At 39.3% G+C, this 15,789-nt stretch overlaps 1 protein-coding gene across 1 annotated transcript in view; it reads right to left on the bottom strand.

Annotated features, from left to right (window-relative positions):
* SACS (sacsin molecular chaperone) overlaps positions 1–14,273 on the bottom strand; it is a 33,233-nt gene extending 18,960 nt beyond the window's left edge. Inside the window, exons 1-7 of the mRNA XM_082043374.1 lie at positions 14,214–14,273; positions 13,796–13,946; positions 10,835–10,922; positions 7,718–7,803; positions 4,068–4,179; positions 2,652–2,798; positions 34–1,516 (exon numbers count right to left, since the gene is read on the bottom strand). Of these exons, the coding sequence (XP_081899500.1) occupies positions 34–1,516; positions 2,652–2,798; positions 4,068–4,179; positions 7,718–7,803; positions 10,835–10,922; positions 13,796–13,946; positions 14,214–14,215 (2,069 nt within the window). The 5' untranslated portion in view covers positions 14,216–14,273. The remainder of the gene's footprint in view (positions 1–33; positions 1,517–2,651; positions 2,799–4,067; positions 4,180–7,717; positions 7,804–10,834; positions 10,923–13,795; positions 13,947–14,213) is intronic.
* Between the last annotated feature and the right edge of the window lie 1,516 nt (positions 14,274–15,789).

Here is a 15,789-nt window from a genome sequence, read left to right as displayed (position 1 = left end):
AAAAAAAAGCAGTATTTAAAATATTAAGTATACCTGGGATATTCTTCTGAGGTTATGTAAACTACATCCTGTTCTGATACAGATGAGGAAAAAGGAATAAAATTTCCATTCTGTAATGGCAAAAGCTCCAATCCAATCAGTTCACTGTAGACTCCATCAGAAAGCACGAATTCTAAAAGATGAAGCTTTTCTTCAGCAGGTCCACTGTGTCCAGATTTCCTTAGTACTTGCCGTACCACAGCAGGAGTCACTTTTTTCACAGCTTTAGCAGTAGAAATAGTAAGATGCACTGCACTAGCAATATTTGCTGGTACCTTGGCAATCTGCTTCCCTGAATTCTGGAGGTAGCTGAGAACAGACTGCGTGTACTCCAAACTCTCATCCATTTCAGAAAAGTGCACCTGTTCCACCTTTATCCACTGATTACTCATTGAGTAAATAACTGTATGCTGGAGCAGCTCTTTAAATAGAGGTACTACAATTGGTTTCCAAGGTACCCTGATTTTGCTCTCATCAGGCCATAACCTATAAATTCTTTCAGCTGACAACGGAAAATCTGAATTCTTTTCAGTCTCCATGCGTTTGATCGCTTCCGAAATAAGTGTGGTATATGCCTTTGGCACTATATTCACCACAAGAAGATCATTCCACAAAGCTGCTGGATCTCTCCATTGATCCAACTCTCGCCATTTGATACTCCTCCTATTGTCTGTGAGACCAAAGAAACCACTAACATGAACTGGGAGTCCAGTTTTGCTTTCTTCACCTGGAGGCAAAGGCAGAAAACAAAATGCTCTTCCTGAAAAATCTGCTACGGCTCCTTCTTCTGCCCCATTAGCTGACAAAGACATGGCTATTCCAATAGTAGGAACAAATTTCAAGTCATCAGCTAAACAATCCAGTTCAGTACACATGCCTCGACCACCTACACAATTACATACTAACCAAGATGTTTTCTGTGCATCCTTAACACTCTCATCTTCTACAACTATATTTACATGGTACGTCACACAGGTTATGCTATTGCTTGGAACTCTCTTACAATACTGATTTATTGCAGTTCCTAAGATTTTGATAGAATTGGGTCTTTCATGTTTCAAGGCCTTGTTCTCACTAGCAGTTACTCTGAAAATCAGTCTCTCAGTTCCATCAGCTTCCCTGACATGCAACGAAACATCCTGAACACTCTTCAAGAAGAGCAACACTGTGTCTGCATCTGCTCTGAAGGATTCAAACAGCTCCAAAACCTTCTGTTTGTCGTAAACATTGCTGCTCAGTTGGGAAGGCTGCAGACGAAGTGGGAAACGAAAAAAGGTACCAGGAAAGTTTCCATTCTTAAAGGTTTCTTTAGTGCTGCCAAATACACCAATGAATGGTGCAAATTGGTCTGTAAGTTCACTGATTTCCTTGCTGTCTTCCTTTAGATTCCAACACTGGCCTGATTCATGAGGTCCAAAAAGGGTTTGATGGGGATCAAGCATTCCAATCTGGTCACCACTGAAAATACTTGGGACATCTGTATACATAAAAACCAACAACCATTAATAACCCTATGACAATATACTTTTCAAATACAGTCTTACAGAACAAACTTTAAAAGGGCAAGAAAAACAAACGTTACACAATTGTGATGAACCTAGTATAATTCTGATAACACATAGTTCAGTGCTTATTGACAGGAAGAAACAAGCTCATCCCTATTCTGCAATGAAATATATAAATAGTCATTCACCTACTTGAATTTTAGCAAATGGTGAGCAACAAGAAGTATATTTTTTTTCAACTCTATGCTTTTTATATTTACAATATTTTCAGGAAAAAACACAATTTAATTTACTAAAGATGCATTCTATTACATTCATACTTTGCAGACACTGAAGGCTTGCAAACAGTAATCATGTACATTTAAAAGCATAAATTCCAAAAATTATCAAATCACTGAACATATTAATGAAGCTTTAAATTATGTTCTACTATATAAAATATTGTGAAAAAATACATCTTGTGTCTTAAACTCACTTCACAAGTTAAAAATGTTATTTTGGCAAAAATTTGCCGCTTACCCTGTACTATTATAACTACTACATAGACTCCAAGCAGTTTAAACTATATGGTTCTTCTGTATAGCAGTAAAGCATTTTGACAGAATAATAGGTTTCAAGACTTAATACTACCCGCTTGTGAAAAATTATGGACTATCTAAAATGTAAATGTACATACAGCTCTACTATGGAATATCTTTTCTAGCATGAAATACAATACCTGCTAATTACACAAAGAACCTGCATAAAACTTGAGTCTAGTCTAAACTTTCATGTCTACTTGCATACCTACCCTGTATTATGGGCCTCTGTAAAATGAACAACTGTGCATAACTGAAATAACAGTGTAAAGGAATGTTCATTTCAATATAAGGAACTAAGTACATAAGGATGTTACTAGAAGAAACAAATCTCCTCCAAAAACCTTCAAAATCCAAAGGACACCTTACAGAGTTTTTGAAAAATAAGAACATTTCTTAAGGAAACTTAGCCAAGGATCTAGTTTAAAAATGCACTACTGAGAAAATACTAAGTGCTTGATGAATATCTAAAATAATTAACCAATTTAAAGCTTCAACATTTTCTTTTTAAAATATCTACTGAGAGTACCTGTTATATGATAAACCGAATTAAAGCCAATTCCAAATCTTCCAACTTTCAGGGGATCATCTTTCTTCCTGCTTCTTGCTATTTCCTGTATACCATGCCAGTCCTCAGGGGTGAAAACTGCATCATTGTATGCATAAAATGCTGGCCCTATAATAAATAGGCAAGCATTAAAAAGATGACAGAAGAAAACTATTTACTGTTAAAAATTTCTAGGAAATGAACTGAGAAATCATGTCTCTAAACTATGCATGTGCACATTCAATGGGGAAGCTATGTCCCAAGCTGACATCAAATTATGCTTAGTGATGAAAGGGAGATATAGGGTAGCAGCAAAAACAGAAGCAAGAAGATGGATTTACCTCTGTATATGGTACTTAAGAGGTTTATATTCTGATGTGGTATCTAGTTCTGGTGTCCACATTTTAAAAGAATTATTCTGAAAATCTGAACAGAAAGCAGAAAACAACAGAACTTCTGAAAGAATACATGTCCTGTGGCACAAGGCTTAAACTCAATCTGTTCAGTCTATCAAAAGGATGTTGAAAGATGTACTCATCACAGTCTATTAATACCTCCACTGGAACGGAATACATGGCAAGATATGACAATAACCTGTGTCTAGAAAGTAAGACAGACAGATTCAAATTAAAAGATATAATGAGGCTGATTAACAACTGAAAAAAAACAAAGCTAGAGAAAAAGAACTATTGGGTCATTCATCATTGAAATCTTCATATCACAACTGAATGCCTTTTGGGATTATTATGCAAATTAATTTGTTTGATAAATACATAATGGACACTTATCACACAAAGCTGTATTAGATGACGTAAAAACCTTTGCATGGAGAAAAGTTTGGTATAAGGGTGAGAGAATGAAAGATGGGGAAGCGAACAGAACTGCCTGGAAAGTGCTGAAATGTAGAGAGGTAGGGTCATTTTTACATTAAGAACTGGAGATAACTCTCAAAAGGTAGAGGTTAATATGTAAAAAATCTGAAAATGGTTGTCTAATGCCCCAAGAATTCTTTTATCCTAGGTCTTACTTATTAAATCTTGTTTACTTGCTCTACTAAAAATCCTTTCTTGTATTTTGGGATATAGAGTGAACTATAGGACACACAGTCACCCTGGGAGAATTGACTTAGTCTTCACGTTCCGTTTTACTCCTTCTCAACCAATATTAACTGGAAGTAGCTGGAAAAACGCTACTGACAACCTGCAAGAAGACAGCATAAGGCCTTCAATATGAAACAGTGGCTTTGGAAAAGAATTATCAACATTAAAACACAGACAAAATACGCACCTAGTAAGGTAGCAGTAGCAATGAAGTAATCTCCATAAGGAAAGGAGAAAACAAACAGAACTACAGGCATATTGAAGAATAATGGCCAAAATTAATACAGATTTTATTTACCCTGATATTGTGCCATGTCCTTTGACCACAGAGTTTCTGTTCCATATTGAGTTTCATCATATAAAAACCTAACCTCTGTGGCACCAGCATCCTCTGCATTCTGTATCAATTCCTGAGACAGGGAAAAAAAAGAAAGTATAATGCAGTAATGTTGTACAGATTCTAGCAATGGATTTCCAACTTAAACAGTAGAAAATAATAAAGCAATTGTCTCAGGTGTAACTGTTTTCCTACTTTTCAACCAAAATAATTTTATCTGCTTTACCTAAATGAAAACAGAAATAATTATAAAAGGAATATTCAGATAAATACTATAAAAGTTATTTGAATTTGGAGCTCCAATACCATACATAATCAGTAGTTATAGTTTAGAAATAAGCTACTAAACTCTTACTACTATAAATATATTATCCCAAATCAGAGTTGTACAACTCTCAAAACAGTGCAAAATGGCAAAAGAAAAAAAAAAAATCAAAGTTTAATGTTAAGCCCACAAAACAGCCTTAAGACAACTGAGGCAACAAGTCATAAAAAGGTAATACACAGCACTCTGCTTTACATCAACTCGATTACATTTAAGTTAACATTTCACAGTATGAACCAGTTGTTCAAGAGCCACAGTGCCCATTCCCAGCACCCTTTCAGCAAAGGTCTGCAGAACAGTTCTGAACAGTAACTCTGTAAATCATGAACCAAGAGAGATCACCAGTTGAATGAAGCCCATAGACTGGGAAGAGGATTATGTTAAACAGAATTAGTAGTGGTAAGAGCTATGGAAAACTCTAGGAACTAAAATTACAATAAACTAGTTCTGTAAATAGTATCATTAAGAAAATATGGCTATCCAGTCCCATTTATATAAATAGCACTATACACTGCAGACATGCAAGCATGATTAAAAATACATTCACAAAATGCTCTGTTTACATTGAATCAAGGTGTACCAGGGCTCCAAAGATGCACACCTATACATATGTATATACACACACACCTGTGTGTGCTTGTGGGAGTATATTTAAGTTTGACACAAGAAAGTATCTCAGCTGAATTGAAAAGCTATGTAGGTACATCACAACACATCCAATGTATTCATACAACATAAATTTCATTAAATTATGCACAAAAATAAAAGACTTGCTAGCAAGATGAACCTTTACTTTAAAAATACATCAAATAGTAGCAGTTATTCCAGACTAGGCTGCATTCTAATCTACTGCTGACAGTAAAATAAGCTCATTGTTATCTAATACCTGGTTTCAAAACTATAACCCCTCAATTTTTCACTTTGTAACAGTATGTTCAGTCTATAAAGCACATCACACAACTAACCAAAATACATTTATATTGTTTTTGAAGCAAGATGAGATAACAAGAAATATACCCACAGTTCAGCATATATAATACATTTTAAAGGATCTCCATGAAGTACTTAATTACAAAAAATATGCAACTCTTCTTCTAAAATAATTAGAATAATCATTCAAGAAAAGATAGCCAAAGCCTCTAGAAACATTAAATAATAGGTACAGAAACCACCATGTAGTGAGAGACTTGCATTCATGCTGTGGCACACGGAGCATCTGGTACATTCAGCTGTAACAGCATTGTAGTTGAAGACTCCAAACAGTGAAATTCATTTTAACAGATCAGCAAAATTACTGACAGTAACCCCTCCCTAGAAGTCTCTTAACTCTAAATTATAAATAATGAAAACAAGAATATTTTTACTTTTCAATGTACCTATCTTATTTCTTCACGTTGGAATGAAAAATTGGATTTAAGTTGTTACGAAAGCCTGAACCCTTCATGATTCAAACACATCTTAGAGATTTAACTAGTACTGGGAAACAGTAAAAATGTAAGCACTCATCCTATGAATGGACACTGCTCAGAACACATCCAGGAAGCAGCTTGCCAAAACAATTGAAGTTATGCTTATCTTAAGCATTCACACTAAAAATAATCAACTTCTAGTTCCACAGTTGCAAATAAACTCTTCCAAGATATAGCAGGAACTCTCATCATCTGTCACCATTTGTATGGGTGTGGTTTATATATACAAATAGATATACACTTATATCTGTACCAAATCCCATTAGTTAGAGCCTAGTGTTCCCATACATTAAGGAAATGAATCTCCTAACATCCACGTGGTGAAGCATTCTGGATGAGAAGTTTAATATCCAACTATGAACTAACCACCCCAGATGCTCTTCAAAAAAATCAAATTGGCACTTCCAGATGTTATCATAGGAAGCTATGATAAACAAAACAAATCATCTTCTACAGATACCTGTCTTTCCCCTTGCAGGACCTGACGAATTTAAGATGATCTGTATTGTTTCAGATCATAGAATCATAGAACAGTTTGTGTTGGAAGCGACCTTTAAAGATAATCTTGTCCAACCCCCCCTCTCTCTCTTGGGCAGAGACATCTTTTGCTAGACCAGGTCACTCAAAGCCCCATAAAACCTGGCCCTGAACACTTCCAATGATGGGGTATCCACAACTTCTCTGGGCAACTTGTTCCTGTGTCTCACTGCCCTCATTGTAAAAATATTTTTCCCTTATGTCCAATCTAAACCTACCCTCTTTCAGTTTAAAACCATTGCCCCTTGTCCTGTCACTACAGGCCTTGGTATAAAGCCTCTCTCCATCTTTCTTATAGGCCACTTTGTATGCTGAAAGGCCGCAATAAGGTGTCCCCAGAGCCTCCACTCTCTCAGCCTTTATTCACAGGACATGGGCTCCAGCCATGTGTAAAGGTGGGGTGAACAGCAGTCTACCAGTGCACCATTCTATTTACCAAAAAAAATTTTAGTGCTTAAATCAAGGTCGTCACTTCCATTGTGAGGCTTGTACACATAACATTCAAATGTGGAGCACCACAACATAACATGTGCTACTGTTGCATAATTTGAAGTCTCCTGGATCCACGATAAAACACCATAAAGAACACCGACCTCAGTTCAGAAAATCCTGTGACATTCTTTTGTTATAAGAATCAATATCTAAACTAAAAATGTTTTTCAGGCCACATAAAACTGATGGGTTTGTTATTCTTATCACTCTAGAGCAAGTCTCTCAAAAGCTACCCAAAGATTCTCATTTAAAAAGTGTTCTTAGTCTAATGATAAAACTTTGTGACACTGTCATAGTTCACTGAGGAAAATATATTTAGCTACCAATAATCTCTACAGCAAAATCTTGTATTAAAGCCTTCATTTTATCCCAATCTTATCCTAGGATAACCTCTCCCAAAAATTTATATGTATTATCATGTGGGTTTACCATAGCTTGTAGAAGAGATGAATAATAAAGTAACAAGCAAAATAAACATTTTAGATAGCTTACTTACAGAAAGTACCGCACAAAGCCTGACTTAATTATAACATCTGCATTTTATCTCTGTTTTTTTATAAATTACAATGGCATCTGTGACAAGAAAACTCAGAGAAGATAAACACACACAAAATAAAACGCCACACAATTCAATTTGCATTGTCCACAGAAATGGAAACATGTCTCTCCTGCACTAATATGAATATCTAATGAGATATGACAACTGCAAGGTTTGCTGGAAAGTGTTAAACTAATGGTATTATGTAAGTCATACGAAAGGACTGCTAAAAATACCATTTGTTGTATACCTTAAGAATCTGTCCTCCTTCTGGGTATCTTCTTAAAATATCCTTAAGAAAATCAACAAGTGGTGGAGTTGTTTGTCCAAAACGACCTAAAAAAACAACCAAAAATTAATCTGTGTATTATGATACTATGCATTTAGTTCCAGGTTAAAAAAATACTCCCTGAACAATTACTGTGACTTTAGAGATTTTTTTTTTAATTAACTCAAGGGCTGATATTGTACAACTTTGCTATTTCCAAAATCGACTGCAAAAACACTACATCATAAACATTTTTACTAAAAACAAAATAGCAGTCTTGATGTTAATGTCAGCATACCATTACATATCTGGATGAAAAAAATTTGGGGGCTAAGTCTTTGCATTTGTTATATCTCAGCTCCAACTACTGGAGGTTAAATATAGCAACTTGTAAAGGACTACTACTTTTTAAGTAGCAGGACAGTATTCTAGGGCAGCAGTGGCTGTAATGTTTTTGTAGCCAGTGACAATCCCTCCTGACAGCTACAGAGAGGCACAGTACAGTTTGGCTCCACTGGACACGTCCTCTTTTGGCACATGGTGATGCTGGGCCTGGTGCTGGCTTTGGTGTTCCCTGGGCTCAGCACAGGAGGGAAGAGTCTCAGAAAGGTACTACCAAGCATTATGAAGTTCTGCTCTAAGAGACAGAGTCTATCACAGAATAAAAGGATTCAATTCAAACTCCAGTCTGAGACTGAAGAGCAGCTCCCTAAATCCAAACCTCTAAAGCATGCTTCAAACAAATATTAATGATGCAACCCCCACAAAGAAAACTGACTCTACTGGTGCTGCATCACTTCCCTTTAAAGTTATTCATACCTCCCCTTCTGCATACGTGTGTTTATGAACTATAGATTCAAACACACATACATTATATATGTTATAGAATAAAACAAACAAAAACCCCCTCCACAGAATCCTCAGCAATGTAGAAAAAATGAAATAGATACAAGAGGTCTATTTGCTGAGAAAACACCCAACATCTTTTCTTTCCAAAATTTTCTTATCACTCTTTATTTAAAGTAGCTTAATAGTATCAATTAAAAAAAAATGACAACTCACAGCTGGAAGTGTGCAAAGTATTTATAAGTTCTCCTATTATTTTTACATTACACAGAAGTATATGTAAGTCAACATGCAAGCTTCCAAAATAAGGTGAGCTGATGAATAGTAAGAAAGTTTTGGTGTTTCTTTTCTTAGGAGAAATTCTCTAAAATCAAGAAACCAATCTTCTCTAAGTCCGAATTGGGCAGGCAGGAGGAAGTGTCTGAACAACACATTTCACTATGGAAACTACAACACATTTCACTATGGGAACCACAAAACCAGACAACTAACTTTTAAGTGATAGCACTTAAGATAGACATTATTGTAACTCTGTACATCTAATAGCAGAGCTGTTCTATGTATGTCACAAAAATTACTTTATCATGAGATCATGACTTACTGCACCCTGTCAAAGGCTGAACTGATTTTTGTTAAGTGTTAGAGCTTGTCATATTTCACACAAAACTTCTGCCACACATCTGAAGGAGAAACTTCTTCCACAGTAAGTACAGTTAAGCATTGGAACTGCAGCCCAGTGCAGTCTCCATTCCTGGAGGCTTTCCAAACTGGACCAGACCAAGCCCTGAGCAGCCCAGTCTGACCTCAGAGCTGACCCTGCTTGATGCTGAAGGTTGGAATAGAGACCTCCTGTTGTCCCTTCTAGCATGAATTATTCTGCGATCTTATGAAAAGATCATGCATTATGTGACAGACACCAGTGATGAATGAACACAGAGGTGACATGAGTGATCTTCAGATTAATTCTGCAAACAATGTGCTTGGCTCTGCTGACCATGCACTTCCTGCAGTTAGAAATTCAGGGCCTTCCTTGATTTATCTGCTGTAAGGAAAAATCTCAGAACTGACAGACTCCAGAAGAAACACAAAAGGCTGGTGGTGCTAAAGCCTTCAGAGGTTTACATTGACTTACATCAGAGCTGTGGGCCAGAAAAAGTTAAGTGCTTTACCTAAACATGGACTGCTTAGAGTGATATCTCTAAGAAAATCTCACAGTCAAATACTCCACTCATAGGCATGAAAAACAGCAACATTTTTTCTTTCCCATTAAAGATTTCTTAGCACTACTACACTATCTTATCCATATACTTGCACAGCAAAAAGCGGCTCACAAAAGAAAAAAACCTTTGTTTAGTCTAGCACAGCTTACATACAGCAAAAAATTATCAGATCATACAGAATGGAAGAAAAATGTTTGATCCATAGAACCGTGAGGTCCATTTCCATAGATGTTTTCTAACCATTGCACATTCTAGAGAATGTGAACATTAATTTCTGGCTAATATACAAACACTTATTTACTCTCTGTCACTAGAAAACCACCAGGCAGTGCATTCATGACTTACATAGGCTAAAAAACACCAACATTTTGTGGTATCACATAACATATCTGCATGAAAAGAAGGGTCTCTTTCTTCAGCCTACCATCTCATTAGCATTTCTTTCATTCCCTTATAATAAATTTATCATTAAAAGAATATTAGCATTAGCAAACAAGTAACACAATCATTGCAGATTTTAATTAGAGCATTTCTGAAGATATTCAGGTATCATAATCTAACCCAGGATATTATACAGATATATCAGCAATTTTTGTAATAAAAATGTAACTAAACATACAGAATTAAAATAAAAACAAACAAAAAATCAGAAGAAATCAAAAGCTTTTTATTAATGCTATAGTTTTCTACATAGTGGTTACTGAAAAGATACCCTTCCAGTATCTGAATTGCTTGTAAGTACTTCACTTATTTTATATGAGACAAGGCAGCTATTAATACTACTGCGAGGCAAGTTTCATTAGCGGCAAAGGAGAGCAATATTCTAATTTGTACACATGAAATCACAAAGAAACAAAAAGCACCAGGGCACTTAAAAAGAGAAATTTGATTTTCCTGAAGCAGAATGAAAAGAACAAGTGAAATGATACGTAAGATCTGCGAGAAAATTGTTTCCAATTTAAAGAGTAGTTTCAATTAACTCCAGACTACACTACAAAATGCTTTGATAAACAGAGACAAGTATTTTTCCTACCTCCTCCTTTTAACCCTTTTGACTGAAGATTCAGAAAAACTTGATTTTGAGACTTCTGAAGATCCACAATCTTGATACCATCAGATAACTGTAATAAAAAATAAGATGGATCTTGATCAGAACGTTCTGCAGCATAGTTTACTGTAGCTTCATTTCCTAGATATATTTTCTATTAAGTTTGGTTTTATCTAGAAGTACACAAATACTCTGAAACATTCAGTACTCAGTTTGAGCAGCACTTTCATTTGTCCATGTCTAGGTTGGTCTCCCTTGCCTATTGATAGTCCTCAGAGGAAGTATCAGTTTGTCAGTTACAGGACCAAAAGAAACCAGCCACAAACAAATCAGGTGGAAAAAATACCTATAGAAGCATACCAAGAGCAAGGCATGACCTCCTGTTTTCACATTTGAAAAGTTCTATGTTCTGGGAACTTCTGGAAGCATACGACTAAAGCAGATATTGTTCTAAGGTGCACGTACATTAAAAAAAAATAAAGATACACAGGAAGTATGTGGTCTATGTACTCCAAAAAAGTACACATGGGTGTGCAATTTCATAGGAGTTTTAAAACAAGTAGTATCAGCTCAAAGCAGCTAGCAATACAGAATGCGTAGAGACAAAAGTATGTCACAGAAACACCTCTGAAAACTTTGACAGCCTCATCTCCCCAATACCTCTCCATGAAGATCTACGGACTTCACCAGGAAGACCACAGAGAAACTGGGGCAAACTAAGCAATAAATTCCCTAACAGGAAAAGCTATTCAGTAATCATAGCACATTATGGTTTTGTTGGAATTCAAGTTTCATATTATATGTGTGTCCCAGTCATATATGATGTGATGCTAAAACAGTCAGCTACAATGTGATGTGATACCGCATACCACAAAAACAAATGTGCTGTGCTAATTAGAAACTTAACCAATCAAAACTAGCTTCCACTTATAGTAAACTATATTAAAATTTTATTGTGTTAAATTATATTATTTTATTAGTCTCCGTTTATAACAAAGTTCAGGATTACTTCCTCACTTCAACAGGTAAAAACAGATCACTAGAGAGAAGCTGGTGCTTACACAGATGTTGATGCTTAGAATCTAACTACATTCAATAAGCAAAGGACTGTCCTAGTCCACAGTATGTAGTCATAATTTAAAAACATTAATAATAAAAAAGTCATATTCCTTTTTACTTAATCCAGTTTTAAATAGTACTTACAACAACAGTGTGTTTATTTTAAGTTCCCACAGAAATGTTACTCTTAAGATTATCTTGTCTCAAGGTGTAACATAGCTTAAACTGGGTATACCACCCACTCCAGACTCATTAAAATGAAAAAGAATCCACAGAACGCTGTAATCCATCATCAAGTATTAAAGGGATACAATACCTGAGTTTTCTCAGGTAGGATTCTTGTAGCAAAACACTGGCAGAAAGTACGAGAATCAATAGATTCAAATTAATAATCCAACACTTGAACTATGAGAGAACAATATACTGGATTTTACTTAATATCTGTAAATTGCATGCAGTAGCTTTAATGGAAAAACATTTACTGATGATGATTTTGTTACCTCAGTAAATTAAAAAATAATTTGATCAAAAGTTCAAAAGTTAATAAAATATTTTCAAAATTAATATGGTACAAATATTACCATATGTATCTTAGTTTAATCTTTAAAAAAAAAAAAATCAGAATAGCTGTTGCAGTCTGCTTACTGACTGTTCCCTGCCAAAATATAGTTTTCTGTGCCAGAGTGCTGTTCTGATCTTTGCTTTCAGATGAATTTTAGAAAGTGGCGTACAGATCTCATTCTTCCCAAAACAGGTAGGCCTGAAGAGAACAAATTCAAGGACACATCAAACCAGGCAAGAAAATAAAAGATAAACTATGTGGATGGTTTGTTTGAAAACCTGAGCACTCAAAGATTACTTGTGTTCCCCATCGAAGTTCTTGAGCAATACAACTACTAACATATAGTTCTTTCCTAGCATAATAGAATGGTTTGGGTTGGATCTTTAACGATTACCTAGTCCAAGCCCCCTGCCATGGGCAGGGACACCTTGCACTAGACGATGTTGCTCAAAGCCCCGTCCAGCCTGGCCTTGAACACTTGCACGGATGGAACATCCACAGCTTCTCTGGGCAGCCTGTTACAGAGTTTCACCACCTTCATGATAAAAATAGTTCTTTTCCTTATATCCAAACTAAACTTACCCTCTTTCAGTTTAAAACCATTGCCCCTTATCCTGTCACTAGAGGCCTTAATTTAAAATCTCTCTCCTTTCTTATAAACCCCCTTTATACATTGAAAGGCCACAAAACCATTTCCCTTTACACATTTGCAAGTCCTCTTACCCTATTTAACCCTAATTTTCAACCTCCTTTCGCTTTCTTGCCTCTACTCATCCCATCCCACCAACATCTCCAGGTTCCCATCTCCCAAAAGTGTGTCTAGAAGAATGCCAAGCAGTACTGAAACAGTAACCACAGGCTGATGCCTTCAACAGAACAAGGTCATTCATTTGACTCTGTCTCCTGTATCCAGACCTCAATTTTTTACGTGTAAGAGCTTCCTGTCATGGTGATGTCAACTCTGCTGTTGAAGCTGGTGAGCAGGTAGAAAATCAACTAAAGATCAAAAGGAAGCCAGAACAAGCACATAAGCACTCTCACGTGACTCTTCTGCTGACCCCCAAAAGAAATAAGGATAAAGCACACGGATTATGTCAGAAAAAGACACATAAACTCAAATTATTAAAGCTGGCACCATTGACTACAAGGGAAGGTTAGCTGCTTGTCCAAACGACCTCCTTCCTTTGCAATACAGGCTCACACCTGAGGCCACACACACCAGAGCACCCGGCAGGATGCAAACGGCAGCCGGTGGGGACTTCCAGCACCACGGCGGTGTGAGAGGCCACCAGCGGAGCGGAGGTGTCCCCGCTGCCCCTCCTCACCTCTCTCCCGCGGTGCCACAGCCGCTGCTCGGCGCAGGGGAAGCCACCTTCTGCCTCGATCCGCGCCTTCACGTCCCGCACCGCCGCGGAAGGCGGCAGCTCGAAGGTCCTGCAGCCCAGGCAGTCATGGAGGACGGTCACCCGGGCCAGCCTGCGACAAAACGAGAGACACCAGCTGAGGAGAGACACGCAGCGCCCTGTCCCGCCGCCTGTTCGCCCTCCCCCTCGGGCATCCGGGAGGCCCGGGGCGGGCACCGGAGCACGCGCGGGTACCGGGATGGGCGGGCGGGCGCCTGCCCGCTCTCCGCGGGGAAAGAGCCGCCCGGCCTGCGAGCCCAGCCGGGCCTGCGAGCCCAGCCGCTCCCGCAGCGCCGCACGCCCGCAGCCTCCCGCCCCATCCCATCCCGCCGGCACTCACATGCCCGCCGCGGCACACAAAGAACCGTTAGCCGCTGCCGCTGCGGCCGCCGCCGCTCCCCACATGGGGAAGGGGTGGGGCTGCGCACGGCGAAAGGGAGGGGCCGGCCCCGAGGGCTGCGCCGCGAGGAAGAGGAAACGGTGAGCGAAGGGAGAGGCAGCCGTGAAAGCAGAGGCAGCGCCTGACAGATGCCCCCGGTCCGGTCTCTCAGCGGGTCCCCGCAGCGGATGGCGGCCCGGCCCGGCCGCCGCCCTCGGCTTTGCCTCTGCGCTGGGAGACCCTGCAGACGGAGTTTCCCGGCTCCGCGGAGCTGGGGGCGGCTTCCTGCGGCCCAGTTCGTGGGACTCGTCGCTCCCGCTGCCTGCCGGAGCTCTCGGCGGAGCGAGCCGGGGCTCCGCGGGCGGGAGAGGAGGTGGCTTGGCTTGGTTTGGCCGGCGGTGCGTGTGTGGCCTGGGGCTGCCGGAGCCGTGACTAACGCTGGGATCCAGAGACGTTGCCGCAGCCACATTCCTCCTGCAGCCGGGCAGGCCGGCGCTGACAATGCTCGTAGTTCTCGGCATTCAGGCACCACCGCATGGGGCACGCGAAGTTACACCTGATAAACCTTTTGTTTTTCAAGTATGCAGAACACAGAAGGAAACCTCATTTTTCTGCTCTTTTGTCTGTCATTTGATTGATCATGAATATTTATTGGCATGCATTCAGGCTACGAAGATGGTTAAGGGCCTAGAGCACCTTTCCTATGAAGAGAGACTGAGAGAGCTGGGTCTGTTCAGCATGGAGAAGAGAAGCCTGAGAGGGGATCTTATCAATGTTTATAAATACCTCAGGGGTGGATGTCAAGAGGATGGGACCAGACTCCTTTCAGTGGTGCCCAACTATAGGATGAGGGGCAGTGGGCACAGACTGAAGCACAGAAGGTTCTGTCTGAGGAAAAACTGCTTTGAGAGTGCCAGAGCACTGGAACAGGCTGCCCCAGAGGGGTTGTGGAGTTTCCTTCTCTGGAGATGTTCAGAACCTGCCTGGACACATTCCTGTGCAGTCTGCTCTGGGTGAACCTGCTTTAGCAGGTGGGTTGGACTAGATGATCTCCAGAGGTCCCTTCCAACCCCAATCATTCTGTGATTCTGTCTTCTACTTTGGCTCATAAGGTATATGGTATGTCCTCATGCCATTCAAGACTTGTGGAAAGTGTGCTCTCTCTTGAAAACAGAGCTTTAATCTATCTGTGATCTCAATGAGCTAAGGCAACCTTGAGAAACAGGAACCTCCAAGCTTCATTGTGTGTAAAGTTCTGCACCTGGGACCAGGGGTTGTGCATCAGTGATGGGCTGAATAAAAGCCCTGCTTCAAGGGAATTGGGGGATACCAGGCTGAAGATGAGTCAACAACGTGCTCTCTCCAGAAGAAGGATGACCAGCATATCAAGGGAAGTGAGCCTCTGCTCAGTGCTGATGAGGCTGGATCTAGAATATTGTGACCAGAATGTGATGTTACGCACTTCCTCAGTTCCAGATCCCAGCAGATAACTACTAACGTGGTCAGGCACCCAAGTATGTGACTTACAAGAAGAAGA

Source organism: Streptopelia decaocto, assembly GCF_964273445.1.
Source record: "Streptopelia decaocto genome assembly, chromosome: 1".
Taxonomy (NCBI): domain Eukaryota; kingdom Metazoa; phylum Chordata; class Aves; order Columbiformes; family Columbidae; genus Streptopelia; species Streptopelia decaocto.
Note: the sequence above shows the minus strand (reverse complement) of the source record. Positions and strands in the feature narration are given on the sequence as shown.